This window comes from Marmota monax, unplaced genomic scaffold (assembly GCF_021218885.2).
Source record: "Marmota monax isolate L192 unplaced genomic scaffold, Marmota_monax_Labrador192_F-V1.1 WCK01_AAM20220418_F8-fsc00053, whole genome shotgun sequence".
In the NCBI taxonomy this organism is placed as follows: domain Eukaryota; kingdom Metazoa; phylum Chordata; class Mammalia; order Rodentia; family Sciuridae; genus Marmota; species Marmota monax.
Genome location: NW_026693153.1, coordinates 9,262,088 through 9,274,363, shown reverse-complemented (window position 1 = coordinate 9,274,363; position 12,276 = coordinate 9,262,088). Strand labels below are relative to the sequence as shown.

The window sequence follows — 12,276 nt, the reverse complement described above, 5'->3', positions numbered from 1 at the left end:
GGGACATCCAGTGATGACATGGAAAAGGACAATGCAACTTTGCTGACAGAGTTTGTTCTCACAGGACTTACACAGCAACCACAGTGGAAACTCCCCCTGTTCCTGGTGTTCTTGGTGATGTACCTCATCACTGTGGTGGGGAACCTTGGTCTGATTTCTCTGATCTGGAATGACCCTCAGCTTCACATCCCCATGTACTTTTTCCTTGGGAATTTAGCATTTGTGGATACTTGGTTGTCATCAACAGTGACCCCGAAGATGCTTGTCAACTTCCTAGAAGAGAGCAACATATCTCTTGCTGAATGCATGGTACAATTTTTTTCGTTTGCAACCAGTGCAACCACAGAGTGTTTCCTCTTGGCAGCAATGGCTTATGATCGCTATGTAGCTATATGTCAACCTCTACTGTATCCTGTGATTATGACCAACAGACTATGCATTTGGCTACTAGTTTTGTCATTTGTAGGTGGCTTTCTTCATGCCATACTTCATGAAAGCTTTTTACTCAGATTAACCTTCTGTAATTCCAACATAATACATCACTTTTATTGTGATGTTATACCCCTGTTAAAAATTTCATGCAATGATCCTTCTATTAATTATCTAATGCTTTTTGTTTTCTCTGGTTCAATACAAGTTTTCACCATAGGAACTATTCTTATTTCCTATACCCAAATTCTCTTTATAATTTTCAAAAAGAAGTCTGAAAAGAGTGTAAGAAAAGCCTTCTCCACCTGTGGAGCCCATCTCTTTTCTGTGTCTTTATACTATGGCCCCCTTCTCTTCATGTATGTGCATCCTGCATCTTCACAAGCAAATGATCAAGACATGCTTTCTCTATTTTACACTGTCATAATTCCTGTGTTAAACCCCTTTATCTATAGTCTGAGAAACAAGCAAGTCTTAGATGCACTGACAAAAATGTTGAAAAGAAATATTTAGATGTCATTAATACCTGTTGTTTCATTAAAACAGTCATGAAATTGTGGAGTTATTTGTACTGTCCTTAGTATTATTGAAAGGGTTTTTCAGTTAGAATTGTTATGAAATGTTAATGAATTTTTTAGTACTTAAATATATACTTAAACCATTTGTATATCTCATTCAGAAACATGTATGAAATTTCAATTAAATATTCTCATCATGGTGGAATAATTAAAGCAGAAAAAAAAGTGGAAACACTTTATGGTTTGTATTTTCTTGCTTTGTAAATACATTGAGTACTAGTGTAATTACATCCAAAGGAGTTGAGTATGATACTTCATACAGATAGGCTGGGCCTCAGTCATTTATTCCAAAGTGGTGGCAGGTTTGTGTTTGAGCAAATAGAAGAAATTCCCAGGACATTGGTCAGTCATCACATCTTTATGTTTTGGGGAGGAAATGGTGACTTTCACTTCTTGAGCAATTGAACTCACATATCACATGAGGAAAAAACAAATTGAAATTAAATTAGGATACAATGAGAAGGCAATTAAAACAGTGAAGGTATGGATAAAGAGTGAGTAGTTGTTCTCAACTCATTTGCCTCTGAGTAAAGAGAAGATATAAATTACTTATCATTATCTCTCTTGAATTTTGAAGCCCTTTCTAGATGTGCATATTTGTTATTGGGCAATCGAAGAGCCTTACTAATTCAAAAAGCTAATATATTAAATTAAAGATTTTAAGTATGGGTAGGCAGAGTAGGAAAAAGGTTGGCAGAACAGAATACAAATCTGAACACATTTTTTCTTTTTTAATTTGTTTTAATAGTTAATCATGATAGTAGAATGCATTTATGCACTTTGATATATTATACATAGATGGGATATAATTTCTCATTTTTCTGAGTATACATGTTGTTGAATCATATTGGTCATGCAGTAACATATATATAAAATAATAATGTGCGTTTCATTCTACTATATTTCCTATCCCCATATCCCCTCCCCCGGCTCCCTTAACTTCCTTCTACCTAATCTAAGGTAACTCTATTCTTCTCTAGTGCTCCCCCTATTGTACATTAACATCTGCTTATTAAAGAAAACATTCAGCCTTTTTGCGGGGGGGGGGGAGATTGGCTTATTTCACTTAGCATAATATCCTCCAACTCTATGCATTTACTGGCAAATATCATAATTTTATTCTTTAAAGCTGAGTAATATTCCAATGAATATATATTCCACATTTTCTTTATCTATTCATTTATTGAAGAATTCCTAGGTTAGTTCCATAGTTTAGCTATTGTGAACTGAGCTACAATAAACATTGGCATGGTTACATTGCTGTAGTATGCTGATTTTTAGTTCTTTGGGTATAAACTGAGGAGTGAAATAGCTGGGTCGAATGGTGGTTCCATTCTAAGTTTTCTGAAGAATCTCCACACTGTTTTCCATAGTAGCTGTGCCAATTTACAGTTCCATCAGCAATGTATTCTGTGTACCTTTTGCCCCACATCCTTACCAACATTTATTGTTGCCTGTGTTCTTGAGATTGCCCTGTGACTGGAATGAGATGAAATCTTAGCATAATTTTGATTTGCGTTTCTCTAATTGCTAGAGATGTTGAACACTTTTACATATATTTTCTGATTATATTTCTTCCTCTGTGAAATGTCTGTGTAGTTCTTTTTTAGCCCATTTATTGGTTGGGCTTTTTTATGGTGTGAAGTTTTTTTAGTTCTTTCTATATCCTAGAGATTAATGCTTTATCAGAGGTGCATGTGGTAAAGATTTTATCTCAATCTGTAGTCTCTCTCCTCACATTTATTGATTGTTTCCTTTGGTGAAAAGAAGCATTTTGTTGGGATTTATTCAAATTAAAAAGCTTCTTCTCAGCAAAGAAAAAATTTTTTTAAAAAAGGAAAAAAATGCTAAAAAAAAATTCTTAATATCCAAAGTTATTTTTTTCAATGTGTCTTTGTCTTGGGGAATCTTAAATGTTTACTACCAAGTTCAGGTAAGATGATAGGATGCCATAGTACCCACCAGGAAGCTGGAAGAAAAATTCTTGAAGGTTGTATTTCCTCATTCTCTATACTTCTAAAATATAATTAGTGATTGATGTCCAGGTATATCTTTGACATTTGTCTCCCAGCACTGAAACTCCATACATATTTGTACTGATACCACTGATTCTCTTATCCTAAATTCTACAATCACCAGTGTTTGCAAAATTCTAGCTGTTCACCTCTTCCATCTTCTGATATCCTCTTCCTTTCCAAACATAGCTACCAGATGATTCTTTATACACAGGTGTCAGATTAAACTATATACCTCTATGACAATTTTTAATCTATTTACATTGCTACCAGATTATATGCACACATGGTATATGTATTTAGATTTGCATTAGAGTAATGTTCTTGAATATTTCCAGATTATATGATATGTATGTGGCTATGCATATATATATATACACATACTTACATTTTAACCCTCACCCTGCATTTGCTCACAGTGGCAATATTTAGGGTTCTTGACAAAAAACACCTTTGGATAATACTTATTTGGGGTAGAAAAGCTCTTTAAGATTACAACTTAGAATTCCTAATTACTCTCTGTATATCTTGCATACATACCACAGTTGCTTACACATATGAGACCATAAGTAACTATTTGTGAAATGTTTTAAAGCAATATAAACCTAATGCAAAAAGCACAGCAAGAATGCATTACTCTTTTTCAAATTTGAAATTTGGAATGGCTGCTGCTTGTCAACTTACCTCACATTTCTTTAATAAAGAAATCATCCTTTGTTAAATTGAGGTGTATATGTTCTTATTACAGGGATTGAGTCCTAAGACTGACTATGGCAAATTCCAGGGGGCTATTTAGTGTTTGTTTGGCTTAAGTGATACAAAAGTAGATATATATTTAAACTAAAATATTATTATTCTATATTTCTGGAGGTTCAATTGGCAAAATTAAAGCCCCACCATTTTCTTTGTTTTTGTTCCCTTAAAACCAAGGAAATGCAGTGAATGAATCACATTGAAGCTGTTGTTGTTTCTTTCCAAGAATTCATGTGGTTGCATATGTGTAGTTTGTTGATTTATTTCAGTATAATGCTCCCATGGAACAGATGGTTCTTTGTTAGTTATCTAGATTTTTTCTTGATTATTCATTGTTATAACACAAAAGCAGAATTGATAATGTAATCAACTCTCTATTCCTTCAACTACCTGGAAGTTCCATTACTGTAATTCTCCTTTGCCTGGATGAGAAGTTGGATATTAAGGTATAAATATATGGGCAGGTATATAACTTTAGTTTGGTGAGGAGGGAACAAGCAACCAAGGGCCATTCTGAATCTCAGACTTCCTCTTCAGACTTCTTTTTTTCATGTCAGATGTACAGATTGTTCTTCTATGATTTGAATTTCAATGAAAACAAACTGCTTTATGTTATAGAATTTAATTAAAATCACTAGCCCTTTGAAACAATCCCATTATCAATTCTCTTATAGATTTATTCCTTTATGTAAAACATCTTTGTCATATCAGTGAGATGTTGGGAAAGGGTAAATTGCACATTTTTACTGAGTCCTTGTTTTGAAAAGATTTTTAATATTTTTCTTTTTGTCCTAAAATAAATTATGAAAATACACACATTATATTTAATGGTTAGTTAGATATAAAGTGTAGCATGTAATGAATTCATTCAGTTATAAAGAAATCTACTAGTTTTGGAGTAAAATCATGTCATGTGTCTACTGAAAATAGCTGGGAAAAAAACCTCCTTCTTATGATGCTCCATTCATTTCCTCCCTTGGATATTCTAAATAATTCATAGTTCCTTTCTCTGTATACGTATATACATATTTTTCTTCATTAACTTGTAAAATATTTGACTGTTTAAGAAATTATTGACAAAATTATTCTGGACAGTGAAAAATTATTTAAGATTTAGGGAATAGCAAGTAAAATCAATCAGAAATGGAAGTTTGCTCCTTTCTCAAAATCTAGATTATGGACTAGAGATCTTAGTGTTTTATGACATATGAATATCTGGCAAGTGTCTAAACAAATCTGGTTTAGGATTTTGCAGGGTGCAAGTACTGGGTGGAGCTATTTTAAAACTTAGTCTGAAACCATATCCCACATCAAAATTATGTGGAGAACTGTGCAAACTCAGAAACATTGACTCCATCATTGGGTTGACTCTGCAATGTTAGTGCTGTTGGGTAGGCCATGCATAAAGAGAATTTTTTGTTGTTCTTTGTTTGTTTGTTTTAATAAACAGTAACTTCATAATAGTTAAGCTATGGAGTCAACCTAGGTGCCACCTTCAACAGAGGAATGGATAAAGAAAATGTAGTATATATACACAATGAAGTATTACTCAGCCATAAAGAAGAATGACTTTATGACATTTTCCAGTGAATGGATGGATCTGAGAGACTATCATGCTAAGTGAAATAAGCCAATTCCCCAAAGCCAAAAGCCAAATGTTATCTCTGATAAGTAGATTCTAACTCATAATAAGGGAGGGAGGAGAGTAGTATAGAAGTTAATTGAATAAACAAAGTGAAATGCACAGCCTACTCCTTTTTGAATTATTCCTCTCAATAGAAGCAGCTCATTAGGTTACTTGGTAAATGGCTTAGAGTATTAGACCCACAAAACAGAGTAAATGGTCTCCAAATCCAAAATGTCTATTAGATTTTGGAAATATTTTGATTTTCTGAATGGTCAGATGTAGCAACTTATGCTTCACTTTTGAAGGGATATCTTAGATATGTACTTTATCCATGGATTATTAGAAATGTCACTGTGGTAGAAGTCTTCTGAATTTTTAGTATGAGAATATACCTAAAACAGAATTCACAAATAATTTATCTGATAAGTCATATGTATGATATAGGGGAAAATCTCCAAATCAGAAATTATAACTCTAATTATTTAATAAGAATATAGGAAGTGGGTCTGGGATCACCTCAGTGGTAGAACATTTCATTAGTATGTATGAGGTCCTGAGTTTAATGTTTTAAAACACAAACACACGTAAACACATAGACACAAGATACAAAACAGGGCAATGATTTCAATAAACATTTCAAAAATGAATATATGCAGATGTCAAAGAAATTTATAAAAACCATCTAAATTATGTTAATCATCAAGGAATGTAATTAAAATCACAGTAGTATATCAGAATTTACTTATTAAAATTACTAAAATTGAAAAGACTATCTATATTGAAATCATCCATCAACTTTACTCTTGAACTTTCATAGCCAAAGACAGAGATGTTCATAATCCATCAGTGCCTTTCCTTTTTGACTAAAGAACAAAGTCCCTGACTTATGCCCCCAGGCTCTTTCTCCTCTGGTCTCATCTGACTCCTACCAGCTTCTCCATGTGCAGGATAGTCCACTTCCAATTTGGGTTTGTATAATGATCAAGGATCTCTCATAATCTACATCCTTCAAAGATGAAGTCCTTAGCAAGTGTCCACTGACACAATGTTTAAAATAAAGACTCCAGAATTTACCCTTGCTTCATTTTATCTTTTGTTTTGCTCTTAGCTACTCCTAACATGTGCCTAGTGATATTTCTCACTAACTTTTAGCTACAGTGGAACAGCTAAGCTGCAGTTTGCATGAGAAAGAAAAATTTCCTCTTGAATTTTACTCAGTTGGCTCCTGGAGGGAATCTAGATCTTGACCTAATAAAATCATATTTTGATGAGCTCAGACAGAAACCTACTAATCAAATCACTCAGAATGATATATTTTAATATAAACTGAAATTTCCATACACAGGTCAGAATTGTCCCTGGGGAGAGAAAATATTGAAATAAAGTGCAATTTTTGTTGTTAGAACTAGAATTGTCTAAAGTGACTTTATGATTCCAGAGATGGTAATGCGTGTGGGACAATCTGTCTTCTCATACATGTCCTAATCCTCAATGCCCCTTAGAACAACTTCACTTGTCCTTCAGGGAACCCTGGCAGTCTTAGGGGAATTTTAGATCTCTGTTCCTTCCACTTCTGGAAAAAGCACCTAATTGTAGACCTGTGTGACTCTTGTGTTCAAAGTAAACCTTATATAAACTTTTCCTGGAGACTATATAATTAAACATCCAGAATCAATCAGTTTGCAAAGCCTTGCTACTTTTGTTATTGTTGATTATGTTATTGTATTTTTTTTCTGTTTCATAATGTCGAATATATTTTTTAATTTTTAAAATGTTTAGTGCATGGTAATTATGCATAATAGTGGGGTTCATTTTGACATATTATACAAGCATGGAATATTAAAGTATCTCCAGTATTCCTTTCAAGTTATTGGTAAGACAGAAATTATTTCTTAATAATTTAAAGAATAAATAAATAAATTATTTCTTTAATAAATATTTCTTTAATTATTTTTTTAAATATTTTTATGCAAGGTAAAAGAATGATTATTTTGTATCAATTTAGTGTAGATTTGAAAGATATGATATGATCCAGGGGATAAGATGAAAAATGGTACAATAATGGTATTTAATTTTGTGCTAAAATCTGGATAAGAAAAATGCTGCTAAACTGATTTGTGTCCTTTAATGATATGTTTATTTTCTTATTAATTTAACTATAATCACTTCATTTACTTATGTATAACTTCAAACAATTTAAGACTAGGATTAGAGTTGAAGTTATAATGATTCTTGCATAAGAAATATTTCTGAATATTCTGGTAAAAAGACCCATTGTGTTTAATTACTCACATGTTCTGAATGAAAATATTAAGTTGTCAAGTACTAATTCTGTCCTTTCACACACTTCTGACATTATATATATATATATAAATATATGTATGTATTTATATATTTATATTTATTTACCAGGAAATATGATGAAACATTTCTTCTGCTACTCTTTCCAGAAGTTATGACTTAATAAGCACACACACAATAATTGATCTTGGTAATTTTCAACCATCCAGTGATTAGGATTGCATGGAGGGAATCCTATTCCAAATAAGAATTCATTCAAAGTGTAGTTATTGGTACTGGTTATTTACATTGCCTTAGTTTTCTATCTTTGGCTACATGTTATTCTGCTTATAAAGATGGTACAGAAAAAGAGATATGTACAGTTAAACAAGAAAGATTTCAAAGAAAAACAAATTTAATCACTGTATTAGCAAAGATAAAGTTAAAAATCTGCTTTGTATATATTGAGGGTAGCACATGATGTTATGATGATTACAAATAGATTGAAGTGATTGACATAATAAAATAGTAGTGCTGCAGAATGCACTAAAATAATATCAATTATTAAAATTTTGTTTCTATTTTTGATCTCATATTTAAATACAAAACAACTTGACTATCTGGAAAGAATGTTCAGGTAATAAAAGTATATATGTGAAAATCATGCCATCTTTAAATAAGAATTTTAAGTTGTATAGCTCTTTTGGACTCAAATCCAGGAGGAGAGGGGTAGGGATTGCATTTAGAATAGAAGAAAAAGATCAGATTCCCTTGGTTCACAACTTTTAATGAATTCCAGGTTAACACAAACATTTGCATCCAAATCTCTGAACCTTTTTCTTCCTCTCACGGTCACCTTCCTTGGATGGATGCTTCCTCTTTGGTTGACTTTTCTGAACTTATTCACTTATCTCTTATTATCTGTCTAGTTTTTTTCCCTTCCTCTTATTTTCTTTTCATTCACCCTAAACTGCCTTTCTACTTTTCCTGTAACTCTTCTCCTCTCCTTTCCTTCCTCTCTTTTCTCTTGTGTACATTTATTGCAATGGTGTACAGGAGAAATGCCTTACATTTGATGCAGGGAGGATGAAAAGGCCAGCCCTTCTCCACAATGCTCCCAGTGCTCAGAGCTCACTCTTCCACTCTTTTCACCATGTGCTACTTGTTTCTGTACATGCACTTGCAACTGTTCTCTGAAATTAATTCCATCACATAACAGAAAATGCTCTCACTAAAATTTATAAATTTCCACAGTAAAATATCTCTGTTAATGCTTTGTCCTATTAGAGCATTTACTTTGGTATTTAGTGCCATTCTTTACTTTGTTCTTCTTCTTCTTTTTTATTTTTTTGGATTTATTATATTTTATTGATTTAAATAAATAAATAAACGACAGCAGAATGAATTACAATTCTTATTACACAGTTGGTAGAGTGCTTGCCTTGCATGCATAAAGCCCTGGTTTCAATCCCCAGCAACACACACACACACACACACACACACACACACACACACTTTGTTCTTCATTATCTTTCTTATGTTATAACCACAAAGCTTTACTCTCCATTTTCCCCTTTACTTCTGGATCACTCTGATCCCTACTTTTTTTCTTTCTGTCTCTTGTTTCTCTTATGTTCAATCTAACATCTAAGAGGTAATAATAAATAAGTTTATTAAACAGAAACTGACCTAAAGCAATAAATGTGGCAGAGGATGGAGGAAACTGCTTGACAAATGGGCAGGAAAAGGACCCAAGGCAGCCAATTAATAGCAAAAAATTACTTCCCAATGTTACCTCAATAAGAGATTCAATTCCTGACATGAATTTCAGGTGAAAAAATCACAAATAATACTACTGATGTGGATGCAGGGTGCATCTTTTTGCCACGTTCTAAATCCTGTACATTTGTGTTTCACTGGGCAAACCTATACCAATTCTCATCTCTCTAGGTTAAAGGGCCATGAAAAGTTAGATTCTAGGCCTTTGGGTTCTTAAGTGGAGGGAAGCTCCCGCCTACCAAAAGGTTTTGTCTTAGGAAGGGGTACAGATATACCATCTAATAAATGACAACTATCCATATTATAACTTCTTTAATGTAACTTTCTCATAGTTTACTTCCCCTTCTCTTTTCCTTGAATATAATCTCTGATGGGTAGATCATCTAGAGTTATGCCTTCACCTACTCTGAAGTTACCCAGGTCATTACTCATATGAGTGACCAGCAGACCCATACTTACACCAATATCTCCTGGGTGTTAAGGGGGTTCTCCTTTTGAAAATTTGATAATGAATTGAAGGATTCAGTTTTATTTTTGATATTACTAACCCATTTAACAATTCACTGCTTTCCTCTTCACTGGCTAACCTCTAACACCACATATGTAACTGAATCCTAGTGACTCTACATTATGAATTATTTTAATATGCCTGATCATTTTCCTAACTTCTACAAATGTCATATTATATCCAAACTAGGCAATACAAGTATGTTGGCATTGTCAGAGAAGAATCTTTAAAGTATAGATTCTTAACTCTTTCATGAATTACTCACTCTGTTTTGGTAGTGTTACCTTATATTATATATATATATATATATATATATATATATATATATATATATATACACACACACACACACACATATATGTACGTACATATATATGGTATGAAAAGACCATTAGATGTGTTTATTGGTCTGTGAACTCTTGGACAGTAATAACAGTTTTCTCATTGTTTCCTATGCTTCATTGTACCATCCCTATAAATTTTTTGCATATTACAAATATTTCATTTAAAATATTTGATCACATCATTACACATATTAAGAAATCTTAGTATAAGAGCATATTATCTGATAAGTAAGTTTCAAATTCCTTCAAATGACATTCATTTTAGTTTGTAATCCAGGTCATTCAGATAGTTCTGTAGATCTTAAACCATGTCTAGGACATCAAATTTCCAACCACATTCAACAGTTCCCAATAAATTTATCACAAATTTAGAAGGCCTCTCATTTTCTCTAAATTTGTGTTTTCCTGTAGGTTTATTGATTTGAATTTTTTTGCTATATGTAATTCTCTAAAACTATTAATGTCATTTTGAAAAAAATACAATTTTATCTCAACCTTTGCCTTCCAATATTTTCTTTATAAATCCTCATTGTAGCCAGGTATGGTGGCACTGCCTGTAATCCCAGGAGCTCAGGAGGCTGAGGTAGGAGGATCCCATGTTCAAAGCCAGCCTCGACAACTTAGTCAGGTTGTCAGCAACTTAGCAAGACTCTGTCTCTAAATAAAATGTAAACAAAAAAGATTGGGGCTGCGAATGTGGCTCGAAGGTTAGGTGTCCCTGGGTTCAATCCCTGGTTGCCAAAAAGAAAAGAAAATGGAAAGAAATCCTCATTGTATTTTTTTTAACTTTCATTACATTTTATTTCATTTCAGGGGACATCCTATGAGGCATGGAAGAAGCAAATGCAACTTTGCTGACAGAGTTTGTTCTCACAGGACTTACACAGCAACCACAGTGGAAACTCCCCCTGTTCCTGGTGTTCTTGGCGATATACCTTATAACCCTTGTGGGAAACCTTGGTCTGATTTCTCTGATCTGGAATGACCCTCAGCTTCACATACCCATGTACTTTTTCCTCGGGAATTTAGCATTTGTGGATGCTTGGTTATCATCAACAGTGACCCCAAAGATGCTGGGCAGCTTCTTAGACAGGAGCAAGATGATATCTCTAGCTGAATGCAAAACACAATTTTTTTCCTTTGTATTCAGTGCAACCACAGAATGTTTTCTCCTGGCAGCAATGGCTTATGATTGTTACGCAGCTATCTGACACCCTTTACTGTATCCTATGATAATGACCAATAGACTATGCATCCGGCTACTGGTTTTGTCATTTGTAGGTGGCTTTCTTCATGCCTTAATTCATGAAAGCTTTCTATTTAGATTAACCTTCTGTAATTCCAACATAATACATCACTTTTATTGTGATGTTATACCCCTGTTAAAAATTTCATGCAATGATCCTTCTATTAATTATCTATTAATATTTATTTTCTCTGGTTCCATACAAGTTTTCACCATTGGGACTATTCTTGTTTCTTATACCCTAATTCTTTTTATAATATTAAACAAGAAATCTGAAAAGAGTGTAAGAAAAGCCTTCTCCACCTGTGGAGCCCATCTCTTTTCTGTGTCTTTATACTATGGCCCCCTTCTCCTCATGTATGTACATCCTGCATCTTCACAAGCAAATGATCAAGACATTTCTCTATTTTACACTGTCATAATTCCTGTGTTAAACCCCATTATCTATAGCCTGAGAAACAAGCAAGTCATAGATTCACTGGTAAAAATGTGTAAAAGACATTTTTAGAATTTAGATCTCAAATCAATATCTGTTCTCTTTTCATTAAAATTTTCACAATATTATGTAGGTAAACGTGGATGTTTTCAGTATCCTTCAAGGATTTTTGCAGTTATTGTTGTTCTATAATATTAATTCTTAAGTTTGTAGTATACAGTTAACTTTTTAAAATTTTATAAATCAAATTTGTAAATACCATTACTTGAGCCTTGGTAATA

At 33.1% G+C, this 12,276-nt stretch overlaps 1 protein-coding gene and 1 pseudogene across 1 annotated transcript; both read left to right on the top strand.

Moving 5' to 3' along the window:
- On the top strand, positions 1-942 carry LOC124100055 (olfactory receptor 183-like). The gene has a single exon (XM_046455364.1). The coding sequence runs from the start codon at positions 19-21 to the stop codon at positions 940-942; it is 924 nt and encodes a 307-aa protein (XP_046311320.1). The 5' UTR covers positions 1-18.
- A 10,201-nt stretch (positions 943-11,143) lies between these two features.
- LOC124100035 (olfactory receptor 183-like) lies at positions 11,144-12,067 on the top strand (annotated as a pseudogene).
- The last annotated feature ends 209 nt before the right edge of the window (positions 12,068-12,276 follow it).

Coding starts and splice junctions, on each gene's coding strand:
- LOC124100055 (XM_046455364.1), top strand. CDS start 19: ATGGAAAAGGACAATGCAACTTTGCTGACAGAGTTTGTTCTCACAGGA.